Source organism: Tachypleus tridentatus, chromosome 9 (assembly GCF_004210375.1).
Source record: "Tachypleus tridentatus isolate NWPU-2018 chromosome 9, ASM421037v1, whole genome shotgun sequence".
Taxonomy (NCBI): domain Eukaryota; kingdom Metazoa; phylum Arthropoda; class Merostomata; order Xiphosura; family Limulidae; genus Tachypleus; species Tachypleus tridentatus.
Window position 1 is genome coordinate 161,593,375 of NC_134833.1, and position 27,820 is coordinate 161,621,194.

The following is a 27,820-nucleotide window of genomic DNA, read 5'->3' on the forward strand; positions in this document are numbered from 1 at the left end:
CTCTATACTTGTGTCTCCACAACAGACAATTACCGTCCATTCTACAAAGTTTTATCATGAATGCTCTGCTTAAACAATCTATCAAAGAACGTCAGACGCTATTACAAAATACAAGTCGACTGAATTTCACGTCACACTAAATTTAAAATAAAAACTTCACATTCATTTATTCTTAACCGTCGAGACCGACATTCCGAGCTTCCGAAATTTAATTATTTTTCTATATTTTTAAACATCCATTTACATACATACCACTTTTTAAATCATACTCATATTAGCTCTTCCCTAACCTCTGTGTTATTATATTATGCTTTGTGGGTAGGTAACTAGATACTCACGTGGGCAATCTGAGACTGCTTGGCATTGCTGGACTTCGTAAGGGGTGAATGAGATGACGACTGTTGGACAAAAACCGAGCGAGACCTGGTTACAGTTCGGGCTAATCGGGCAAACTTGCTGAGTCCTACGTTGTAAACATGATATTGTTAAAACAATATTCGAAATGTTTAACAGTCATTCCTTATAGGACTTCCTATAAATATTGGTGAACTTAAGAAGCCAAGAAGTAAACATGCTAAGCCTGATATGCATAACAGACGAAATATTTAACATTTTATTTATTTTTATATTCATCTGTGTTTGGAGTCCATCTAATTCGTGACATTAAGCAATGTCTAGTTTTCTCTAAAATGACCAAGAATTGTGCGAATTTACCCATTTTTTGCGTAAAGACACCAGAAATTCAACTAGTAGTTCGTAAGAAGTATTGATAATATCAGATAATTGTTTACATTTTTTTCCATGTGACATCAGGTGTTATATGAAGAAACTTGTAAGAAACAAATTCACTGCTCCTCAAGCAGTTTCGTGTAAAAATAGTTTAGAAAAAATATGGTTACAAATTCGACCTCATATCTAGGTTATATCCGTAAGACAGTTTAACCTGACTTGGCATGATCAAGTGATTAGAGAACTTGCGATCTGAGAGTAGCGGGTTCGAATCCCCATCACACCAAACATGCTCACTCGTTCAGCCATGGGAGCGTTATAATGTGACCATCAATCCCACTATTCGTTGGTTAAAGAATAGCCCAAGAGTGGGTGATGGGTGGTGATGACTAGCTACCTTCCCTCTAGTCTTACACTACTTAATTTTGGACGGCTAGCGCAGATAGCCCTCGTGTAGCTTTGCGCGAAATTCAAAACGAGTTTAATCTTCTATGGTTTTTGTTTTCCACATTAATTTTGGGAGCCTTCTGGTGTTAAAGTTTTTGGGTGTTTTTTTTTTTTTTTGCTAAAGCTTTTTCTCGTTACGGAGATGTTTTATGGCCAGTTCGTATTACCTGACGATCAAGCGTTCTCACTTTTATATTGCTCTTAAGCCAAACAATGACATAGCGATTGGTAATATTGCTAATTTACGTGTTGTGCTCGCTTTATTTAGGCCAAATATTACATCAACGTCAATTAACTTGATATCAGTATACATAAACAGCAAAATAGTTTTCTCATCTTGATGAACTGTCATCAGTCGGTAACAAATTTCCACTCGACGCTTTGAATTTTGTATCATGTACTTTATTTTATTGGTCGGTTCCTCGCCACTAGGCCTGGCATGGCCAAGCGCGTAAGGCGTGCGACTCGTAATCCGAGGGTCGCGAGTTCGCGCCCGCGTCGCGCTAAACATGCTCGCCCTCCCAGCCGTGGGGGTGTATAATGTGACGGTCAATCCCACTATTCGTTGGTAAAAGAGTAGCCCAAGAGTTGGCGGTGGGTGGTGATGACTAGCTGCCTTCCCTCTAGTCTTACACTGCTAAATTAGGGACGGCTAGCACAGATAGCCCTCGAGTAGCTTTGTGCGAAATTCCAAAAACAAACAAACAAATCCTCGCCACTAAACCGCACGTAGCCATAACAACTAGCGGTCACACTGGAACTGTTTTTTTATAAAAATGTTACAGCACGCTATCAGCACTGGAGTAGGGCTAATAAACTTTATGTTGTGATAGTTCTGCCTGCTAATCCTAAAACTGGTAAAACGTTTAAAAGTTGCTTTCTGGTGTCAAGGAAACTTTGCATTGTGCTATAATTCCCTGCCTCACTGAAGTAACTTTGCTTTCAGCATTTCTCACTTCACAACGGAAGACTTAAACTGTAATTGATACGTAGTAAAACTGGTCATACTGACTTACCTTTGTTGGCGTCGTCTTCTAAGGGCTGTTTCATAGCTGTGATGTCTCTGAAGGTGAGTAGGAACAGGACCACCACATTTTGCTCGTTCTTTATAGGTGTGATATGTAATAACAGCCATACCGAAGTGTCTGAAACATCAACTCAAAAGGTTTATGAATAAGATACGAGGGTGTTAAAGTGACAGTGTGGCATAATACATGAGGTTTTATCAGATAAACATATAGAGATAAAAGAGTGTAAGACGTGCCTAACTGATATCTGAAACGTAAGACAAAAATTACAATATTTTATTAAAAACATAAAAACTGACTACACAAGTACGTTACTTTCGCAACAAACCACACAAGAACAAGATGCTCACAGCGGTTCTTAATTTTGAGTTTATAGACCAGAAGGAATAAATGTTAGTCAACTATAAGCTCTTGGCTACACTTTGCTGGCTGAATGGTTGGGTCCAACTGTCAATTTATAGCGCATCTACAGCCTCAAGATGTGGATTTATGTGTTATAACGAGATGTGAACCAAGAACTCTCGGATTCACAGTCCAGACATGCCAACTAGTAGATCACGCAGGTTATTCTAATAGAAAAAGTAGCAACAGTACGTGTAGTAAGATAAACTAAATGTAAAGAGAAAGATGGTACTTATGAACATGGGATTCACCGTCCAGCCATGCTAACCACTAGGTCACGCAGAGTGTTCTAACCTATCCTATATAAAACCTGTTGTGGGTCATGTCATAAAAACCAAATTACATTTGTTTGAATAGAACAGTTCGATTGCTATCTGCACATTACGATTCTGGTGACGTGGTGAAAAAGAGTCGTGACGGTGTGCCGTGAAACCTTATAAGTGTAGTGAGTGTTGGCATAGTAAATCTAAAAAGATAGTAAGAGATCACCTAGTTTAGAGCTAAGGGTATAAAATTTATTATGAAAGTAAAAATATTGATTTAGTATTAAACTTCAGTCTTTCTGAATTAAGCTATTATTTGTTGTATCATCGACGGTTTTAATAATAATAATGTCTTTAAACAACAGAAACTCTGAATTAAGAAATCAACAAATATACTTCCAGTTTTGTTGTCCATACATATCATGTTATACTTCCAGTTTTGTTGTCTACACATATCATGTTATACTTCCAGTTTTGTTGTCTACACATATCATGTTATACTTCCAGTTTTGTTGTCTACACATATCATGTTATACTTCCAGTTTTGTTGTCCATACATATCATGTTATACTTCCAGTTTTGTTGTCTATACATATCATGTTATACTTCCAGTTTTGTTGTCATACATATCATGTTATACTTCCAGTTTTGTTGTCATACATATCATGTTATACTTCCAGTTTTGTTGTCTATACATATCATGTTATACTTCCAGTTTTGTTGTCTACACATATCATGTTATACTTCCAGTTTTGTTGTCTACACATATCATGTTATACTTCCAGTTTTGTTGTCTACACATATCATGTTATACTTCCAGTTTTGTTATCTACACATATAATGTTATACTTCCAGTTTTGTTGTCCATACATATCATGTTATACTTCCAGTTTTGTTGTCCATACATATCATGTTATACTTCCAGTTTTGTTGTCCATACATATCATGTTATACTTCCAGTTTTGTTGTCTACACATATCATGTTATACTTCCAGTTTTGTTGTCTATACATATCATGTTATACTTCCAGTTTTGTTGTCTACACATATCATGTTATACTTCCAGTTTTGTTGTCTACACATATCATGTTATACTTCCAGTTTTGTTGTCTACACATATCATGTTATACTTCCAGTTTTGTTGTCTACACATATAATGTTATACTTCCAGTTTTGTTGTCCATACATATCATGTTATACTTCCAGTTTTGTTGTCTATACATATCATGTTATACTTCCAGTTTTGTTGTCATACATATCATGTTATACTTCCAGTTTTGTTGTCTATACATATCATGTTATACTTCCAGTTTTGTTGTCTACACATATCATGTTATACTTCCAGTTTTGTTGTCTACACATATCATGTTATACTTCCAGTTTTGTTGTCTACACATATCATGTTATACTTCCAGTTTTGTTATCTACACATATAATGTTATACTTCCAGTTTTGTTGTCATACATATCATGTTATACTTCCAGTTTTGTTGTCTATACATATCATGTTATACTTCCAGTTTTGTTGTCTACACATATCATGTTATACTTCCAGTTTTGTTGTCTATACATATCATGTTATACTTCCAGTTTTGTTGTCCATACATATCATGTTATACTTCCAGTTTTGTTGTCTACACATATCGTGTTATACTTTCAATACAAAGACTAACAACAATATTAGGTTATACTTTTATTGCTGAGCAACGTGACATAAAGGTCATTCTTGGAACCTAGTGACATTAAAACATACTGGTTTTTCTATATATTAGAATATTATCTTCAAGATTTGTAGTGCATACTGGAAAGATTTACATATTGTAATAAAAGGTTTAGAAAAAAACGACCTTGTTCCAAATGTATATTATATATATTTTTAAAAAGTTAACCAGCGTATCACAAGGGTTAATATACACAAATGTGTGATATTAAAGTATTTGTCCCATGCTGGTACAGCGGTAAGCCTACGGATTTACAACGCTAAAATCAGAGATTCGATTCCCCTCAGTGGACTCCGCAGATAGTCCGACGTGGCTTTGCTGTAAGAACACACACACACATTAGAATGTTAAAGTTGCATCAGAATATATTAGGAATGGTTAATCTAACTGGTTTTTACTAATAATTGTTCCGTTATACGTTACGAATTCATTTCATGAACAATCTTAATTTTGATTGGCTAACTTACCGACGTATGACTGTTTCGGTTGTACTTTGCTGCCCCTTTATTGGTCAAGCTTGATTTCGCAAAATTCGTTTATTTCGGTTAGTCACGAAATTTGATGTTAGGGTATACTATGGGGTGAGGATGGTAGTACTTGCCCAGACATTTTTGACGGGCTGTACGCTACTAAAATATTTAACATATAGTACTTATGTGATATATTTACTAATATGTATTTATTTGAGTATCAATGTTTGTTTTAATTAAAAATATATGTAGAAATGCATATAACTTATATTGTTAAATGTGTTTAGCGAAATTCCTGGCTATTCACTAAGTTTGCAGAAGATTCTCGAGTGTAAGAAATAACAATGTATGTTTTACGAAAGCACTTATCGTCAGTACTGTAGGACCAGCCGAATTTTCTAGAATCTCGCCTAACGCTTAAAACCAATGCGAAGCATCAAGAAGCAGTATATGTTTTAAAACCTCCCCTCAGCAACTAATAAGAGGTAACCAACACAAAGCCAAGAGGCAGTATGTATTGTTTGTTTTTGAATTTCGCGCAAAGCTACTCGAGGGCTATCTGCGCTAGCCGTCCCTAATTTAGCAGTGTAAGACTACAGGGAAGGCAGCTAGTCAACACCACCCACCTCCAACTGTTGGGCTACTCTTTTACCGATGAATAGTGGGATTGACCGTCACATTATAACGCCCCCACGGCTAAAAGGACGAGCAGGTTTGGTGCGATCGGGATTCAAACCCACGACCCTTGGGATTACGAGTCGAACGCTTTAACCCACATATATTGTTTGTTTGTTACAGTTGGTATACTAAAAACCTCGGGAGCTATAACGGTAATTAACGCTTATTAATTAAGAAACTACAGATATCTGATAGGAAAGAATATAGATTTCAAAGATCACGAACCTTTTAAATTCAGCTAATTAACATCGCACTTTAGTATTTTTATTTATGGAGGCATTGTTTAACTTCAGCTAAGGAAAACTCGCATGTGATCAGCGAAGAGCCACCTAGCTCCTCGTTAAGAAAACTGTATCGATATCAACTCAAAATTAACTCCCTTTCGTTAACTTTCGATAGGATATCAAGGGTGTTCCGGATCAGATAGAGGACTCAATACTCTTTGTAAAACTATTGTATATGAATCATTATTTGTAATCATTATTATAAATTATATTTTTGTTTGTATTAAGAAATAAAATTGTGTTTTCTAGTCTTTTTGACAAACATCATATTCGGTCGACATTTAATTAATTTCTAAATCCAAATTACAAGTTAACTCAATTTTAGGCTATTTTAAATCGCAATACGTAACAACCGATAACGAGATAAACTTAATACATAAAAACATTTATAAACTGAACTCATTACAGAGATATAATGGGAAATCATAATAAACTAAACTTATTACAGAGAGATAATGAGAAATTAGCAATTATATATAGATAAATAGTGTAATAGCATATAACTCCAACCAGCAATAATATACAACTCTAGCCGTCTTGAAAGTAAAGTTTTACTGCTAACTTGTTTGTTATTAAGCACAGAACTATTCGGTTTACAATTTATACCTGCAAGTATTCAAACCCTAATTTATACCTTATCAACTGCAAGTATTGAAACCCTAATTTATACCTTATCAACTGCAAGTATTGAAACCCTAATTTAAAAACCTTATCAACTGCAAGTATTGAAACCCTAATTTATACCTTATCAACTGCAAGTATTGAAATCCTAATTTAAAAACCTTATCAACTGCAAGTATTGAAACCCTAATTTATACCTTATCAACTGCAAGTATTGAAACCCTAATTTATACCTTATCAACTGCAAGTATTGAAACCCTAATTTATACCTTATCAACTGCAAGTATTGAAATCCTAAGTTATACCTTATCAACTGCAAGTATTGAAACCCTAACTTATACCTTATCAACTGCAAGTATTGAAACCCTAATTTATACCTTATCAACTGCAAGTATTGAAACCCTAATTTATACCTTATCAACTGCAAGTATTGAAACCCTAATTTATACCTTATCAACTGCAAGTATTGAAACCCTAATTTATACCTTATCAACTGCAAGTATTGAAACCCTAATTTATACCTTATCAACTGCAAGTATTGAAACCCTAATTTATACCTTATCAACTGCAAGTATTGAAATCCTAATTTAAAAACCTTATCAACTGCAAGTATTGAAACCCTAATTTATACCTTATCAACTGCAAGTATTGAAACCCTAATTTATACCTTATCAACTGCAAGTATTGAAACCCTAATTTATACCTTATCAACTGCAAGTATTGAAACCCTAATTTATACCTTATCAACTGCAAGTATTGAAACCCTAATTTATACCTTATCAACTGCAAGTATAGAAACCCTAATTATACCTTATCAACTGCAAGTATTCAAACCCTAATTTATACCTTATCAACTGCAAGTATTGAAACCCTAATTTATACCTTATCAACTGCAAGTATTGAAACCCTAATTTATACCTTATCAACTGCAAGTATTGAAATCCTAATTTAAAAACCTTATCAACTGCAAGTATTGAAACCCTAATTTATACCTTATCAACTGCAAGTATTGAAACCCTAATTTATACCTTATCAACTGCAAGTATTGAAACCCTAATTTATACCTTATCAACTCCAAGTATTGAAATCCTAAGTTATACCTTATCAACTGCAAGTATTGAAACCCTAACTTATACCTTATCAACTGCAAATATTGAAACCCTAATTTATACCTTATCAACTGCAAGTATTGAAACCCTAATTTATACCTTATCAACTGCAAGTATTGAAACCCTAATTTATACCTTATCAACTGCAAGTATTGAAACCCTAATTTATACCTTATCAACTGCAATGATTGAAACCCTAATTTATACCTTATCAACTGCAAGTTTTGAAACCCTAATTTATACCTTATCAACTGCAAGTATTGAAACCCTAATTTAAAAACCTTATCAACTGCAAGTATAGAAACCCTAATTTATACCTTATCAACTGCAAGTATTGAAACCCTAATTTAAAAACCTTATCAACTGCAAGTATTGAAACCCTAATTTATACCTTATCAACTGCAAGTATTGAAACCCTAATTTAAAAACCTTATCAACTGCAAGTATTGAAACCCTAATTTATACCTTATCAACTGCAAGTATTGAAACCCTAACTTATACCTTATCAACTGCAAATATTGAAACCCTAATTTATACCTTATCAACTGCAAGTATTGAAACCATAATTTATACCTTATCAACTGCAAGTTTTGAAACCCTAATTTATACCTTATCAACTGCAAGTATTGAAACCCTAATTTATACCTTATCAACTGCAAGTATTGAAACCCTAATTTATACCTTATCAACTGCAAGTATTGAAACCCTAATTTATACCTTATCAACTGCAAGTTTTGAAACCCTAATTTATACCTTATCAACTGCAAGTATTGAAACCCTAATTTAAAAACCTTATCAACTGCAAGTATAGAAACCCTAATTTATACCTTATCAACTGCAAGTATTGAAACCCTAATTTAAAAACCTTATCAACTGCAAGTATTGAAACCCTAATTTATACCTTATCAACTGCAAGTATTGAAACCCTAATTTAAAAACCTTATCAACTGCAAGTATTGAAACCCTAATTTATACCTTATCAACTGCAAGTATTGAAACCCTAATTTAAAAGTTATAGGTCCGCAGACTTACCATAAGCCACTAGGAGGTTACATTTTAGTAATATAACATTGAAAGTACTTGTTTTATACGTAGTGGTGTGTGAACAGCTTTAAGAGTGGGTGTTTTGTTCGCCATTAAACATAAAGATGCATGCATTATGTGTTTGTACCCCGATTTTTAGGATTATAAACCCTCAAACTTGCTGGTAAGACTAATAGTGTATTATTTGTGTTTTACTATCACCTTTGCATAGTAGATGTTTGTCCTACCCTGTTAACAGTGGATATTATTGGTGTGTTTTAGTGCACCATATTAAAAGTGAGTGTTACTGGTGTGGGTTTATAAGGCCATGTAAAGAATGAGTGTTACTGGTTTAAACAGATATATTAATTTCGGATGTTACTGGTGTGTTTTTAACAGCCAAATTAACTACGGATTTTATTAGTATGATTAAAAGGCTCTAGCAATAGTGGGTGTTACTGGTATGGTTTAAACGGATATATTAATTTCCGATGTTACTGGTGTGTTTTTAACAGCCAAATTAACTACGGATTTTATTAGTATGATTAAAAGGCTCTAGCAATAGTGGGTGTTAATGGCGTGTTTTAAACGGCCATATTAATAGTAGGTGTTATTGATGTGGCTTAGTATGGCCAAATTAATAGTGAGTGTTACTCATATGGTTTAGAGTACCATATCAATAGTGCATATTATTAACATGGTTTAATACAACTGCATTAATAGTGAATGGTATTGGTGTGGTTTATATGGCATTATTAAAAGCGGATGTTGTTGTTATAGGTTAGGTGGTAATACCAATAGATGGCGCTACTGGTGTGTTTTAGTACACCATATTAATAGTGGTTGTTAATGGCGTGTTTTAATAAGGCTGTTCTTATAATAGATCGTGTGTATATATATATTTAATACATTAAAATGTATTAAAATCTTAGCAAGTTAACTGAATTTTTCAATGACATCTATATATGTTTGCACCACAAAGGTATTATAATTTAAAATTAGTATTAATATTGGAAAACCGATTATTAAATAGTAACTTGACCCATTAAACAATGATTTAAACAAGATTCCATTCCTCACAAGATTCCAGTTTTCTTAAAACTTCTGCATTTTAAACCTTTGAACAACTTATCTTTTACTTTTTTAAAGTTTTTTTTATTTTTCTCAAATGTCATTTTACTATTTTTTCAGCCACGGCAAAATGGCTGTAGAACGGTTTTGTTTTTCAAGTACGGACTTTAGGTCATAGTTCCATCATCTCTTAACTGACATAATATCTAATTACAGTTTTGGACTCAGGATGTTAAATCCTTTCGAGTGATGAATTTAACCTGCTTTTAATCCTCCCTAAAAGAATTTCAAGCGCCTCGGCTATTGAGGGTTCCCTCTTCTTTATTTCTAAAGTTGCTAATATATTTATAATGATAAAATACGTGCTCTTAATTAGATAATAAAATTCCTTATGGGGATATACAAGCATATATTTACGATGCTTACTGTGTAACGTGAAGGACCTGATGTGGCTTGGAGGTTAACATGCGCGAACTGTAAGTCTGAGGATTCATGGCTCGTTACCCGTTGTCATAAATACGGGTTTCGCACTTTGAGACTGTGCGTGCACTAAAAGAGTGACTGTCAAATCTCACTATTCCTTCAGACAAAGATACCTTAAGAGTTGGCGATGGTTGCTATTGAGCAGATGCCTTCCTTCCAGTTTATCAGTTTAAAATTATAAGCATATGAAGATATGCGTTGTATACTTTTGCGCATAAATTCTGAAAACAAAACAAAACAACTAAAACAAACACCATGAAAAGTTTAAATATGCTATAGGTCAGTGACCTCACAGTGCATATTCCATCAGTTGCTAAGAGATCAAACTACCCGTAAGAATTATAAATCGTATAATAACTAGAAAAAAAGCAAGCACAATTTTAATGATCTTGTTATTTGGACGTAATTAAATAAAGCAGTTCTTTGAAGCTACCGTGGCGAAAATAATAATATTGTATCTTGCCAAAACGCCCTCTAGGTGGTAACAATTGATAAAAAAATAAATTAAACTGATTAAATAATTCTATAAAAAGGCTTTTATTTAGAGAAATGTGCGCACTATATCCAGGATGCATAATATATTTTTATTCGATATCTTGTGAATAAAGCAATGTACGAAGTTCTAACTGACCTCCAAAACATAATGAGAAAATATACACAACTCTTATAAACAACACATCAGGACATGTTAGAAGTTAGTAATGTTTTGAACATAGTATTATGTAAATAATCACCAAGCAACAACCGAACACGGCAGCCTCAAGTCTAGCGCAATGACAAGTAACACGCTTCTAAAACGTTGTGCCCTAATGAAATGTTTTATAGCAGTCAAAATTTATTGTAATAAAGGATGAAGAATTCTAGTATCTGAAGTGCGGTTTATTGAAATATCGACGTTACGTTTCGCCGTCCAACAACCCCAAAAAAGCATACCAACTATTAAAAAATCGACAACGCCCTCTATCAAGAGTACCGAATATGCCCGAAAAAGATCGGGGAAGGTAGTATTGTGTTGGAAATTTGAATTTCAGAGTTGGTGAGCGGGATTCGGAAACGTGCGATACAATGTCTTAGCATATTTGTGATAAACATAAAATATTAAAAGAATAATAATTATAGAAATATTAGACAAGTCACATGCTATAAAACTACCTGAATACCTTTCAAAGGAATACTGTTATTGGGTAATTAAAGATAAAAAACTGTCCTACTGGACTTGCAAGCACAAAGACTTCGTTTATATATTTGATATAGCCCAGATGTGCTCGAAGTGGTACGTTCTACTGTCAGAGTATGATGTAGCCCGGATGTGCTCAAAGTGGCACGTTCTACTGTCAGAATATGATGTAGCCCGGATGTGCTCGAAGTGGCACGTTCTACTGTCAGAATGTGATGTAGCCTGGATGTGCTCGAAGTGGCACGTTCTACTATCAAAGTATGATGTAGCCTGGATGTGCTCGAAGTGGCACGTTCTACTGTCAGAGTATGATGTAGCCCGGATGTGCTCGAAGTGGCACGTTCTACTGTCAGAGTATGATGTAGCCCGGATGTGCTCGAAGTGGCACGTTCTACTGTCAGAATATGATGTAGCCCGGATGTGCTCGAAGTGGCACGTTCCACTGTCAGAGTATGATGTAGCCCGGATGTGCTCGAAGTGGCACGTTCTACTGTCAGAATATGGCATTTTAATGTTCTGAATATGGTTTGAATAAAGTAAAAGTATTCATAAACATTCGATTAAAATATTTCAAATTATTTGCCTGAAATATGTACAATAAATGAACTCAAGCACGAGGTTTGTAACACATCCTACTAAAAAAATACATGCTATAAACATACATACATACAAAATCAATTCCTGTTTAAGTGGATTAACAATCTTCTTGTAAGCATATTACGCTCAAATTCTTTGTTTGAGTCCTGTGTTAGGTACAGCAATGTGTAAAAGTCTGTGCTTAACAGAAACAAATAATGTCTATTTGTGACATTTTCGGTGTTTCTCATTTGAAAAAAACAAGATATTTTATGATCCTGAAGATAGACAGCTTATCGAATCATTTGTTGCTAGGTGATAGTTTTGTTTAACACTGTCCGAAATCCTCTGAAAAGATTAGATATATTTGTATGCATAAGAGGGCTTCGTTCACTGGATACACTAGGTCTGTAAAATCGTTAATATGAAAATATATTCCATTGCTGAGCTAACAAATAAAGTAATACACACGAGTATAAGTTATTATGAAACAATGTGAGTTGCTGTAAAACAGTGTGTGTGTGTGCTGTTAAACAAGTGTAAGTTATTGTAAAACAATGTGCTGTTAAACAAGTGTAAGTTACTGTAAAACAGAGTGTGATGTTAAACAAGTGTAAGTTACTGTAAAACAGAGTGTGCTGTTAAACAAGTGTAAGTTACTGTAAAACAGAGTGTGCTGTTAAACAAGTGTAAGTTACTGTGAAACAATGTGTTGTTAAACAAGTGTAAGTTACTGTGAAACAATGTGCTGTTAAACAAGTGTAAGTCACTGTGAAACAATATGCTGTTAAAGAGTGTAAGTTACTGTGAAACAATGTGTACTGTTAAACAAGTGTAAGTTACTGTGAAACAATGTGTACTGTTAAACAAGTGTAAGTTACTGTGAAACAATGTGTTGTTAAACAAGTGTAAGTTACTCTGAAACAATGTACTGTTAAACAAGTGTAAGTTACTGTGAAACAATATGCTGTTAAAGAGTGTAAGTTACTGTGAAACAATATGCTGTTAAACGAGTGTAAGTTACTGTTAAAAAAACGCAAATCAAAGTAACAAAATAATTATTATACAAACAACGCTAAACAAAGTAACAAACTAATTATTGTTTAAAGAACCCAAAACAAATTAACAAAATAATTACTGTACAAAAAAGTAACAAAATAATCATTGTACAAACAATGCAAAACAAAGTAACAAAATAATTATTGTATAAACAACGCAAAGCAAAGTAACAAAATAATTATTGTACAAACAACGCAAAACAAAGTGAGAAAATAATTATTGTACAAACAACGCAAACAAAGCAACAAAATATTTATTGTACAAACAACGCAAACAAAGCAACAAAATTATTGTACAAACAACGCTAAACAAATGAATAAAATGATTATTGCAGAAACAACGTAAAACAAAGAAATAAAATAATAATTGTGTAAACAAAGCTAAACAAAGTAGCAAAATAATTATTGTACAAACAAAGTAAACAAAACAAGTTTATTAAGTAAAACAAACTGAGATTTTTCTTTGAAGTGTAAATATGACTATCATTGGTATTTCTAGCTGTTCATAAAGCCATTAGAAATGTCGTTCTAACTGTTCATAAAGCCGTTAGAAATGTCGTTCTAGCTGTTCATAAAGCCGTTAGAAATGTCGTTCTAGCTGTTCATAAAGCCATTAGAAATGTCGTTCTAGCTGTTCATAAAGCCGTTAGAAATGTCGTTCTAGCTGTTCATAAAGCCATTAGAAATGTCGTTCTAGCTGTTCATAAAGCCGTTAGAAATGTCGTTCTAGCTGTTCATAAGGCCGTTAGAAATGTCGTTCTTGCTGTTTATAAGGCCGTTAGAAATGTCGTTCTAGTTGTTCATAAAGCCGTTTGAAATGTCGTTCTAGCTGTTCATAAAGCCATTAGAAATGTCGTTCTAGCTGTTCATAAAGCCGTTAGAAATGTCGTTCTAGCTGTTCATAAAGCCATTAGAAATGTCGTTCTAGCTGTTCATAAAGCCGTTAGAAATGTCGTTCTAGCTGTTCATAAAGCCATTAGAAATGTCGTTATAGCTGTTCATGAAGCCGTTAGAAATGTCGTTCTAGCTGTTCATAAAGCCGTTAGAAATGTCGTTCTAGCTGTTCATAAGGCCGTTAGAAATGTCGTTCTAGCTGTTCATAAAGCCGTTAGAAAAAATCGTTCTAGCTGTTCATAAGGCCGTTAGAAATGTCGTTCTAGCTGTTCATAAAGCCGTTAGAAATGTCGTTCTAGCTGTTCATAAAGCCGTTAGAAATGTCGTTCTAGCTGTTCATAAGGCCGTTAGAAATGTCGTTCTTGCTGTTCATAAGGCCGTTAGAAATGTCGTTCTAGTTGTTCATAAAGCCGTTTGAAATGTCGTTCTAGCTGTTCATAAAGCCGTTAGAAATGTCGTTCTAGCTGTTCATAAAGCCATTAGAAATGTCGTTATAGCTGTTCATAAAGCCGTTAGAAATGTCGTTCTAGCTGTTCATAAAGCCGTTAGAAATGTCGTTCTAGCTGTTCATAAGGCCGTTAGAAATGTCGTTCTAGCTGTTCATAAAGCCGTTAGAAATGTCGTTCTAGCTGTTCATAAAGCCGTTAGAAATGTCGTTCTAGCTGTTCATAAAGCCATTAGAAATGTTGTTCTAGCTGCTCATAAAGCCGTTAGAAATGTCGTTCTAGCTGTTCATAAGGCCGTTAGAAATGTCGTTCTTGCTGTTCATAAGGCCGTTAGAAATGTCGTTCTAGCTGTTCATAAAGCCGTTAGAAATGTCGTTCTAGCTGTTCATAAAGCCATTAGAAATATCGTTCTAGCTGTTCATAAAGCCGTTAGAAATGTCGTTCTAGCTGTTCATAAAGCCATGAGAAATGTCGTTATAGCTGTTCATGAAGCCGTTAGAAATGTCGTTCTAGCTGTTCATAAAGCCGTTAGAAATGTCGTTCTAGCTGTTCATAAGGCCATTAGAAATGTCGTTCTAGCTGTTCATAAAGCCGTTAGAAATGTCGTTCTAGCTGTTCATAAAGCCATTAGAAATGTCGTTCTAGCTGTTCATAAAGCCGTTAGAAATGTCGTTCTAGCTGTTCATAAAGCCATTAGAAATGTCGTTCTAGCTGTTCATAAAGCCGTTAGAAATGTCGTTCTAGCTGTTCATAAGGCCGTTAGAAATGTCGTTCTTGCTGTTTATAAGGCCGTTAGAAATGTCGTTCTAGTTGTTCATAAAGCCGTTTGAAATGTCGTTCTAGCTGTTCATAAAGCCATTAGAAATGTCGTTCTAGCTGTTCATAAAGCCGTTAGAAATGTCGTTCTAGCTGTTCATAAAGCCATTAGAAATGTCGTTCTAGCTGTTCATAAAGCCGTTAGAAATGTCGTTCTAGCTGTTCATAAAGCCATGAGAAATGTCGTTATAGCTGTTCATGAAGCCGTTAGAAATGTCGTTCTAGCTGTTCATAAAGCCGTTAGAAATGTCGTTCTAGCTGTTCATAAGGCCGTTAGAAATGTCGTTCTAGCTGTTCATAAAGCCGTTAGAAAAATCGTTCTAGCTGTTCATAAGGCCGTTAGAAATGTCGTTCTAGCTGTTCATAAAGCCGTTAGAAATGTCGTTCTAGCTGTTCATAAAGCCGTTAGAAATGTCGTTCTAGCTGTTCATAAGGCCGTTAGAAATGTCGTTCTTGCTGTTCATAAGGCCGTTAGAAATGTCGTTCTAGTTGTTCATAAAGCCGTTTGAAATGTCGTTCTAGCTGTTCATAAAGCCGTTAGAAATGTCGTTCTAGCTGTTCATAAAGCCATTAGAAATGTCGTTATAGCTGTTCATAAAGCCGTTAGAAATGTCGTTCTAGCTGTTCATAAAGCCGTTAGAAATGTCGTTCTAGCTGTTCATAAGGCCGTTAGAAATGTCGTTCTAGCTGTTCATAAAGCCGTTAGAAATGTCGTTCTAGCTGTTCATAAAGCCGTTAGAAATGTCGTTCTAGCTGTTCATAAAGCCATTAGAAATGTTGTTCTAGCTGTTCATAAAGCCGTTAGAAATGTCGTTCTAGCTGTTCATAAGGCCGTTAGAAATGTCGTTCTTGCTGTTCATAAGGCCGTTAGAAATGTCGTTCTAGCTGTTCATAAAGCCGTTAGAAATGTCGTTCTAGCTGTTCATAAAGCCATTAGAAATATCGTTCTAGCTGTTCATAAAGCCGTTAGAAATGTCGTTCTAGCTGTTCATAAAGCCATGAGAAATGTCGTTCTAGCTGTTCATGAAGCCGTTAGAAATGTCGTTCTAGCTGTTCATAAAGCCGTTAGAAATGTCGTTCTAGCTGTTCATAAGGCCATTAGAAATGTCGTTCTAGCTGTTCATAAAGCCGTTAGAAATGTCGTTCTAGCTGTTCATAAGGCCGTTAGAAATGTCGTTCTAGCTGTTCATAAAGCCGTTAGAAATGTCGTTCTAGCTGTTCATAAAGCCGTTAGAAATGTCGTTCTAGCTGTTCATAAGGCCGTTAGAAATGTCGTTCTTGCTGTTCATAAGGCCGTTAGAAATGTCGTTCTAGTTGTTCATAAAGCCGTTTGAAATGTCGTTCTAGCTGTTCATAAAGCCATTAGAAATGTCGTTCTAGCTGTTCATAAAGCCGTTAGAAATGTCGTTCTAGCTGTTCATAAAGCCGTTAGAAATGTCGTTCTAGCTGTTCATAAAGCCGTTAGAAATGTCGTTCTAGCTGTTCATAAAGCCGTTAGAAATGTCGTTTATTTTTCCACAAAGTAATTTATTTTTTCAACAGTCTTTAAGATGTCTAAAAGCAAACTAGCGTTACTAATAGCTTTACGTTTTCCTACAAGTATTCCGGTAGACTCAGCAGATAGCCCTATGTGGTTTTGCTATAAGAAAACACACACACACTTTACGAGTATTCAGGTTAAAATATAATAATATTAAAACTAAAAGAGAAAACAGGTTTATATAATTATACAAGCTGAATGGTGAAGAAATAACTGCAATACAAATGTGTTAGTCCGCGTGACACAGAACAAACAAAGCACGAGAGTACGTAACGGCACGTGACACATAACGTGTACAATTAAATCATACAAAGCATATACTCGCGACGTAGAAGCGTGGTTTTCTACTTGGTATACTATGACCGATCAGTATGTGTTTGTACTTGGTATACTATGACTGATCAGTATGTGTTTGTACTTGGTATACTATGACCGATCAGTATGTGTTTGTACTTGGTATACTATGACCGATCAGTATGTGTTTGACCTTGGTATACTATGACTGATCAGTATGTGTTTGTACTTGGTATACTATGACTGATCAGTATGTGTTTGTACTTGGTATACTTTGACCGATCAGTATGTGTTTGTACTTGGTATACTATGACCGATCAGTATGTGTTTGTACTTGGTATACTATGACTGATCAGTATGTGTTTGTACTTGGTATACTATGACCGATCAGTATGTGTTTGTACTTGGTATACTCTGACCGATCAGTATGTGTTTGTACTTGGTATACTATGACTGATCAGTATGTGTTTGTACTTGGTATACTCTGACCGATCAGTATGTGTTTGTACTTGGTATACTATGACCGATCAGTATGTGTTTGTACTTGGTATACTATGACTGATCAGTATGTGTTTGTACTTGGTATACTATGACCGATCAGTATGTGTTTGTACTTGGTATACTCTGACCGATCAGTATGTGTTTGTACTTGGTATACTATGACTGATCAGTATGTGTTTGTACTTGGTCTACTCTGACCGATCAGTATGTGTTTGTACTTGGTATACTATGACCGATCAGTATGTGTTTGTACTTGGTATACTATGACTGATCAGTATGTGTTTGTACTTGGTATACTATGACTGATCAGTATGTGTTTGTACTTGGTATACTATGACTGATCAGTATGTGTTTGTACTTGGTATACTATGACCGATCAGTATGTGTTTGTACTTGGTATACTATGATTGATCAGTATGTGTTTGTACTTGGTATACTATGACTGATCAGTATGTGTTTGTACTTGGTATACTATGACTGATCAGTATGTGTTTGTACTTGGTATACTATGACTGATCAGTATGTGTTTGTACTTGGTATACTATGACCGATCAGTATGTGTTTGTACTTGGTATACTATGACTGATCAGTATGTGTTTGTACTTGGTATACTATGACTGATCAGTATGTGTTTGTACTTGGTATACTATGACTGATCAGTATGTGTTTGTACTTGGTATACTATGACCGATCAGTATGTGTTTGTACTTGGTATACTATGACTGATCAGTATGTGTTTGTACTTGGTATACTATGACTGATCAGTATGTGTTTGTACTTGGTATACTATGACTGATCAGTATGTGTTTGTACTTGGTATACTATGACTGATCAGTATGTGTTTGTACTTGGTATACTATGACTGATCAGTATGTGTTTGTACTTGGTATACTATGACTGATCAGTATGTGTTTGTACTTGGTATACTATGACTGATCAGTATGTGTTTGTACTTGGTATACTATGACCGATCAGTATGTGTTTGTACTTGGTATACTATGACTGATCAGTATGTGTTTGTACTTGGTATACTATGACTGATCAGTATGTGTTTGTACTTGGTATACTATGACTGATCAGTATGTGTTTGTACTTGGTATACTATGACCGATCAGTATGTGTTTGTACTTGGTATACTATGACTGATCAGTATGTGTTTGTACTTGGTATACTATGACTGATCAGTATGTGTTTGTACTTGGTATACTATGACTGATCAGTATGTGTTTGTACTTGGTATACTATGACTGATCAGTATGTGTTTGTACTTGGTATACTATGACCGATCAGTATGTGTTTGTACTTGTTCTGGTCTGTTATTACATTTATTTTACAAACATTTCCTGTCGCCTCAGCAGAAAAACATGGTGTAAACAACCAAATATTCTGTTCTTGTTGAGTTTTCTTGATACTGTAAATTTGGACAAGTTTTGTTGGTACTTGGACATTTATCTCGTATCAGCAAACAGTCTTCCTTCTGTCCTGAAGACTACACAAACAAAGAAACTTAACACCAATGTCACTGAGTTTAGGTGTCTCTAACTTTCCTATTTTCAAACTTACCTATGTCTTCGGATTTACAACGCTAAAATGAGGAGTTCGATTCCCCTCGGTGAGCTCAGCAGATAGCCCGATGTGGCTTTGCTATAAGAAAACACACTCAAACTTACCTGTCTCGGTCTCATGATCTAGGGTGTACTTGACAATGTTTGGAGAACATTTCAAGTCTTCAGCAAAACACTGTTTTTTATCAAGGTTTATTTATGGGGTGGTATTGAATTAATTGTTTTCTGGCATATACAAGCACCATATGCTATTTCCTTTCTATATAGTTAAGATTGAACAGGGTACCACGGCAGTTATTTAAACCCTAAATTTGATCAGTATGGTCATTCAACCAGAACCCTTATTACATATCCTTGGTATAAATATATGATAAGTATTCTCACGTCTGCTGTCAACAGGGAAGCGTCACCATATGTTAATTTACATTTTTTAGTGACATAGAAGAATTATCCCCATAAAACAGAAAGAATGACAAATATTTTCTTGTGCTAACTTTTTGCACACTGCTGTATGACGTGTATGAAACATATCAAGAGAATTATCAGTTGTTTAATGATTAGTTTATAACAACACGAAAGAAGTGTAACTATGCGCTGAGAAAAATAGTCCTGTTAGGGCCTGACGAATAAAGGCGCTGGACTAGCAACTTGCAATGGTCACTGTTGACTAGATGCATTCCCTCCAATCTATCTATATCTTATAAATTAGGTACGGCTAGGACAGAGATCTCTAGCAGTTTTGGGAGAAATTCAACAATGAATATCATTTTAAAAAACACAACAAAGCATAAACCTTTAGTGAGAGCAATAATCCAACACATTAAAAAACATAATATTAACAATTCGTTAGTTCTACAGCTTAATTTGATCTATTTTACTTACGATTCTTCTTATAAAGCAGAAGTTCGAACTGGCTGACGGTTCGTTTCTCGAGAGACTGTTCGATGTCGGCTATGGTGTCCTTGTCTGTGAGCTCACCGTACATAAAGCCACAACGACACGATTTCTGCATCACTTCAGCCCGCGTGTAGCCTGTTGTTTTACAGAAGTTCTCGGAGCAGTAGACAATTGATAGTCCACAATCTGAGCATTAGCTAAGAGAAAACTACAGGCAGCTGTAAAAGTATGGTGAAAAGAACATTAATGTCGGGTTTTGGTGATAATACCAATGTGTGATCTTTGTTGTAAACCTACAATAATTCGACTTATATTCGAAACCCAAGACAAGGACCGTAATTTCACTAAATTTGATGAATATCTGTTCTAATTTCCACTACTAGTATTAAGTAATGCATCCAAATTAAGAAGTTTTAAGAACTGAAAAAGTTATTACGAAGTTTATAATAAATTTATAGAATCTGACTTGGAACATATCAACATTTCGAATATAGGCAGAACTTAACAAACTAGAGTTTGAAACTTACAAGATCTGGTTGTGAAAACTATTATATTTTATAATATAGGAATAACTGTACAAGATCTGGTTATGAAAACTATTATATTTTATAATATAGGAATAACTGTACAAGGTCTGGTTATCAAAACTGTTGTATTTTATAATATTGGAATAACTGTACAATATCTGGTTATCAAAACCATTATATTTTATAATATTGGAATAACTGTACAAGATCTGGTTATCAAAACTATTATATTTTATAATATAAGAATAACTGTACAAGATCTGGTTATGAAAACTATTATATTTTATAATATAGGAATAACTGTACAAGATCTGGTTATCAAAACTATTATATTTTATAATATGGGAATAACTGTACAAGGTCTGGTTATCAAAACTATTATATTTTATAATATAGGAATAACTGTACAAGATCTGGTTGTGAAAACTATTATATTTTATAATATAGGAATAACTGTACAAGATCTGGTTATGAAAACTATTATATTTTATAATATAGGAATAACTGTACGAGATATGGTTATGAAAGCTATTATATTTTATAATATAGGAATAACTGTACAAGATCTGGTTATGAAAGCTATTATATTTTATAATATAGAAATAACTGTACAAGATCTGGTTGTGAAAACTATTATATTTTATAATATAGGAATAACTGTACAAGATCTGGTTATGAAAACTATTATATTTTATAATATAGGAATAACTGTACAAGATCTGGTTATGAAAACTATTAGATTTTATAATATAGGAATAACTGTACAAGATCTGGTTGTGAACTTATTATACTTTATAATATAGGAATAACTGTACAAGATCTGGTTGTGAAAACTATTATATTTTATAATATAGGAATAACTGTACAAGATCTGGTTGTGAAAACTATTATATTTTATAATATAGGAATAACTGTACAAGATCTGGTTGTGAAAACTATTATATTTTATAATATAGGAATAACTGTACAAGATCTGGTTGTGAAAACTATTATATTTTATAATATAGGAATAACTGTACAAGATCTGGTTGTGAAAACTATTATATTTTATAATATAGGAATAACTGTACAATATCTGGTTGTGAAAACTATTATATTTTATAATATAGGAATAACTGTACAATATCTGGTTGTGAAAACTATTATATTTTATAATATAGGAATAACTGTACAAGATCTGGTTGTGAAAACTATTATATTTTATAATATAGGAATAACTGTACAATATCTGGTTGTGAAAACTATTATATTTTATAATATAGGAATAACTGTACAATATCTGGTTGTGAAAACTATTATATTTTATAATATTGGAATAACTGTACAAGATCTGGTTATCAAAACTATTATATTTTATAATATAAGAATAACTGTACAAGATCTGGTTGTGAAATTATTATACTTTATAATATATGAATAACTGTACAAGATCTGGTTATGAAAACTATTATATTTTATAATATAGGAATAACTGTACAAGATCTGGTTGTGAAATTATTATACTTTATAATATAGGAATAACTGTACAAGTTCTGGTTATGAAAACTATTATATTTTATAATATAGGAATAACTGTACAAAACTGGTTGTGAAATTATTATACTTTATAATATAGGAATAACTGTACAAGTTCTGGTTATGAAAACTATTATATTTTATAATATAGGAATAACTGTACAAAACTGGTTGTGAAATTATTATACTTTATAATATACGAATAACTGTACAAGATCTGGTTGTGAAAACTATCAAATCTTTGTTTATAGACAGAATTAAATCTTGCATGTTTGTTATTATATGTTTTGTCCATAATTGTTTTGGTTTCATTTGGTCTTAGCCTGCTTCAGAAGTTTTTATCTAGTTAATAACGTCATCTGAATTACGACCAGTTAAAACTTGTATTTGTGGAAACACTCCAGTGTCTTCCAATCGTGTTTTTATTAATATTAAACACCTCATGATTTGCTGCTATTTATGCATCAGACTAAAACCTTAAAGTAATTGAATATCAATATAATCAATTTTTATAATTTTAAAATATAGATTAGAATAAAACAACCAATAGAATTCATTACCACCAAAACTATGTTCAATGACCAAAACTATGTTCAATGACCAAAACTACCTACAATATAGCTTTGAATAAAATAACAAATAGAATTCAGTACCACCAAAACTATGTTCAATAACCAAAACTACCTACAATATAGCTTTGAATAAAATAACAAATAGAATTCAGTACCACCAAAACTATGTTCAATGACCAAAACTACCTACAATATAGCTTTGAATAAAATAACAAATAGAATTCAGTACCACCAAAACTACGTTCAATGAGCAAAACTACCTACAATATAGCTTTAAATAAAATAACAAATAGAATTCAGTACCACCAAAACTATGTTCAATGACCAAAACTACCTACAATATAGCTTTAAATAAAATAACAAATAGAATTCAGTACCACCATAAGTATGTTCAATGACCAAAACTACCTACAATATAGCTTTGAATAAAATAACAAATAGAATTCAGTACCACCAAAACTACGTTCAATGAGCAAAACTACCTACAATATAGCTTTAAATAAAATAACAAATAGAATTCAGTACCACCAAAACTATGTTCAATAACCAAAACTACCTACAATATAGCTTTGAATAAAATAACAAATAGAATTCAGTACCACCAAAACTATGTTCAATGACCAAAACTACCTACAATATAGCTTTGAATAAAATAACAAATAGAATTCAGTACCACCAAAACTACGTTCAATGAGCAAAACTACCTACAATATAGCTTTAAATAAAATAACAAATAGAATTCAGTACCACCAAAACTATGTTCAATGACCAAAACTACCTACAATATAGCTTTGAATAAAATAACAAATAGAATTCAGTACCACCAAAACTATGTTCAATGACCAAAACTACCTACAATATAGCTTTGAATAAAATAACAAATAGAGTTCAGTACCACCATAAGTATGTTCAATAACCAAAACTACCTACAATATAGCTTTGAATAAAATAACAAATAGAATTCAGTACCACCAAAACTATGTTCAATGACCAAAACTACCTACAATATAGCTTTAAATAAAATAACAAATAGAATTCAGTACCACCAAAACTATGTTCAATAACCAAAACTACCTACAATATAGCTTTAAATAAAATAACAAATAGAATTCAGTACCACCATAAGTATGTTCAATGACCAAAACTACCTACAATATAGCTTTAAATAAAATAACAAATAGAATCCAGTACCACCAAAACTATGTTCAATGACCAAAACTACCTACAATATAGCTTTAAATAAAATAACAAATAGAATTCAGTACCACCAAAACTACGTTCAATGAGCAAAACTACCTACAATATAGCTTTAAATAAAATAACAAATAGAATTCAGTACCACCAAAACTATGTTCAATGACCAAAACTACCTACAATATAGCTTTAAATAAAATAACAAATAGAATTCAGTACCACCATAAGTATGTTCAATGACCAAAACTACCTACAATATACATTTGAATAAAATATTAAATAGAATTCAGTGCCACCATAAGTATGTTCAATATATTCTAATATTTACAAATAAGGTAATAAGAACAGAGTATTCAATTAGCTGTGCTAATTAATATAAGTTGAAAGACCATAATGTAGTGGTTTTATTTTAGGGAATATTCTAAAAGTTTCTTCAGAATAGTTGTTTGTTTTATTCGTCTATACCTCTGAAGGTTCGTAACCCTCGAGCATCATTGAATGCTGGGGAACAACAAGGAAATGACTTTGCACGGGTTCCTTGTGACTAGGTGAGAAACCGGAAGATTCTAGAATTTTCTTTTTCTCATGTCCGAAGAAAATAGACTAATGTCCCCCAAAGCACTTCACTATATTTATATATCGTAATGTGCTTCATACCCAAGCTATACTGATTACCGGGATGACTTTTTATCATGACCTACACAAGCTACTTGCTTAGAGCAGACGTTAATATTAATTATCAGGTATCGTTTTATTATGTGAATTATCTCTGTTCACTAGACAGTTTCTAGGTTTAGTACCTGTTAAGACTAACTTAGCAACCGTACTAATATTGTCTATTATGTCCAAGCCGTGTCCACAGTAAAACAAAGTTTATCCACTGTAATTTGTGTAATGTTTGAACTGAGCTCAGATAGTCTAAACTTACTTCTTCGTAAATACTGTTAAGTCCTGAAACTATTGATGTAATGCTCCAATCTTAACCAATATGAGTAACTGAAGTCATGTTAGCTCTCTCGTATAGCATGTAGTCCTACACTAGCAAATGACGTCGTATTAGCTCTTCCCTAGAGCAAATAGTCCTACACCAACAACTGAAGTTGTGTTATCTCTCCCCTGTAGCAAGTAGTCCTATACGAATAACAGAAGTCATGTTAACTATCCTACAGCATGTAGTCCTACACCAACAACTGAAGTCATGTTATGTGTCTCCTACAACAAGTAGTTTTAAAAGACATGTAAATGAAGAATATATTTCTAGGTGCTCAGAAGAAAGTTATGCAACTTTTAATTGTGTACACAGACTGTGAGTACAGACATGTCTGTATTAATGTGATTGTTTACTGAAACCTTTGATAATAATTATACGAAGCTAAGAGCATGTTTAGCAATCATATTTTATCTTTTCCAATAATCATTACTATTTGAGGCAATTATGTGTGTGCTGGTGTTTTCTTATAGTAAAGCCACATCGGGCTATCTGCTGAGCCCACCAAGGGGAATCGAACCCCTGATTTTAACGTTGTAAATCCGTAGACTTACCGCTGTACTAGGGGAGCATGAAACACAATGGAGTTTGTAGGTTTAGTCAGTAAGATCATGTTAGATTCTTATATATTTTTTTCCAATTTATTTGCACCGTGTAAGCTCTGTGTTTACACATTTCAATCTAGACTATTTGTTCCCCTTTCCGTTTTTCTTTCCTTTCGGAACTATTTTTCACTCGGTTTCCTTTACTCTCGGAAACACCATTTTTCCGTATCTTCTCTGCACTGTCTGCACTTCTTTGCATTACATTAACGATGTTTTTAACACATCACGTCACGTGCTTGTAAAGGCCAACGACTACTTACTTATGTACTATGTGTATATGTAACTGATTGACTTTCATGACATGTTAACACTTATCCACATGGCGTACATTATGTTAAGTACCCCACACGACGTGATGGGAATTGTTAAACATGACATTGTAAACACAAATGTTCTAGTGTTGTCGTGGTCTTCATTAACCAGACACTTCATAATAGAAAGCAAACTTCTCTGACCTAAAATAAATAATCTTCAAAAGACATATTTGCAAAAACATGTTGACCATTTACTATTTGAGTCAAGGTGTTGTCAGAAAGATCAGGAAACGTGTTGACCATTTACTATTTGAGTCAGGGTGTTGTCAGAAAGATCAGGAAACGTGTTGACCATTTACTATTTGAGTCAGGGTGTTGTCAGAAAGATCAGGAAACGTGTTGACCATTTACTATTTGAGTCAGGGTGTTGTCAGAAAGATCAGGAAAGCTGTTGACCATTTACTATTTGAGGTCAGGGTGTTGTCAGAAAGGTCAGGAAACGTCAGCGAGAGGTGTTTTCTTTTCTCCACTACTGTATTTGCTGTTTGGTCTTCAATCTAGTTGAGTGCTTTATAGAGAACAAAAACTGTCTGTGTCCTCATATTTGGGTATCATAACTAAACTGTCAGATCAACAACATTCGTTACTTAAGTAATATCAGAGGATAAGAAGAACTTTCTAAAGGCGTAATATACAATTGTGTGACGTAAAGTGTCGACTTCATACTTGGAACGTGGCCAAACTGGATTACATGTTCCAAAATGATTTATATCAATGAAATAAAGACTTCAAAGTCATTACTCTATGGAGATGAAATAAGATGTGTTTGTAGGCTTACAGATACGTTGTTATAAGATATAGGTAAGATGTGTTTGTCGGTTTAGAGATACGTTGTTATAAGATATAGATAAGATGTGTTTGTAGGTTTAGAGATACGTTGTTATAAGATATAGATAAGATGTGTTTGTAGGCTTAGAGATACGTTGTTATAAGATATAGATAAGATGTGTTTGTAGGCTTAGAGATACGTTGTTATAAGATATAGATAAGATGTGTTTGTAGGCTTACAGATACGTTGTTATAAGATATAGGTAAGATGTGTTTGTAGGTTTAGAGATACGTTGTTATAAGATATAGATAAGATGTGTTTGTAGGCTTAGAGATACGTTGTTATAAGACATAGATAAGATGTGTTTGTAGGCTTAGAAATACGTTGTTATAAGATATAGATAAGATGTGTTTGTAGGCTTACAGATACGTTGTTATAAGATATAGATAAGATGTGTTTGTAGGCTTAGAGATACGTTGTTATAAGACATAGATAAGATGTGTTTGTAGGCTTAGAGATACGTTGTTATAAGATATAGATAAGATGTGTTTGTAGGTTTAGAGACAATGTTGTTATAAGATATAAATAAGATGTGTTTGTAGGCTTAAAGATACGTTGTTATAAGATATAGGTAAGATGTGTTTGTAGGTTTAGAGATACGTTGTTATAAGATATAGATAAGATGTGTTTGTATGCTTAGAGATACGTTGTTATAAGACATAGATAAGATGTGTTTGTAGGCTTAGAGATACGTTGTTATAAGACATAGATAAGATGTGTTTGTAGGCTTAGAAATACGTTGTTATAAGATATAGATAAGATGTGTTTGTAGGCTTACAGATACGTTGTTATAAGATATAGATAAGATGTGTTTGTAGGTTTAGAGATACGTTGTTATAAGATATAAATAAGATGTGTTTGTAGGCTTAAAGATACGTTGTTATAAGACATAGATAAGATGTGTTTGTAGGCTTACAGATACGTTGTTATAAGATATAGGTAAGATGTGTTTGTTGGTTTAGAGATACGTTATACGATATAGATACAAGAGGAAAATCTATTTTTAACCTGATTTTATGAAGTGTAAGTGACGTCTCTCGGTAGGCAGCGATAATTCTACAGCGTTATAGGCTAAAATCCAAGGTTCGATTCCCCGTGTTAGACACATCAGTTATCTCATTGTAGCTCTGCTCTGTTACAAATAAACCGTGTAAATGTCGCACAGTTTTAAACATTCCAATATAA

The 27,820-nt window shown here is 33.5% G+C and overlaps 1 protein-coding gene across 1 annotated transcript; it reads right to left on the reverse strand.

The window, feature by feature from the left end:
- Window positions 1-326: 326 nt before the first annotated feature.
- LOC143227550 (voltage-gated delayed rectifier potassium channel KCNH1-like) lies at window positions 327-20,241 on the reverse strand. The gene is made up of 3 exons (XM_076458984.1): window positions 20,077-20,241; window positions 2,193-2,321; window positions 327-463 (listed from the first exon to the last, which is right to left on the reverse strand). Exons 1-3 carry the CDS (start codon window positions 20,204-20,206, stop codon window positions 327-329), a joined length of 396 nt encoding a protein of 131 aa, XP_076315099.1. The 5' UTR covers window positions 20,207-20,241.
- Between the last annotated feature and the right edge of the window lie 7,579 nt (window positions 20,242-27,820).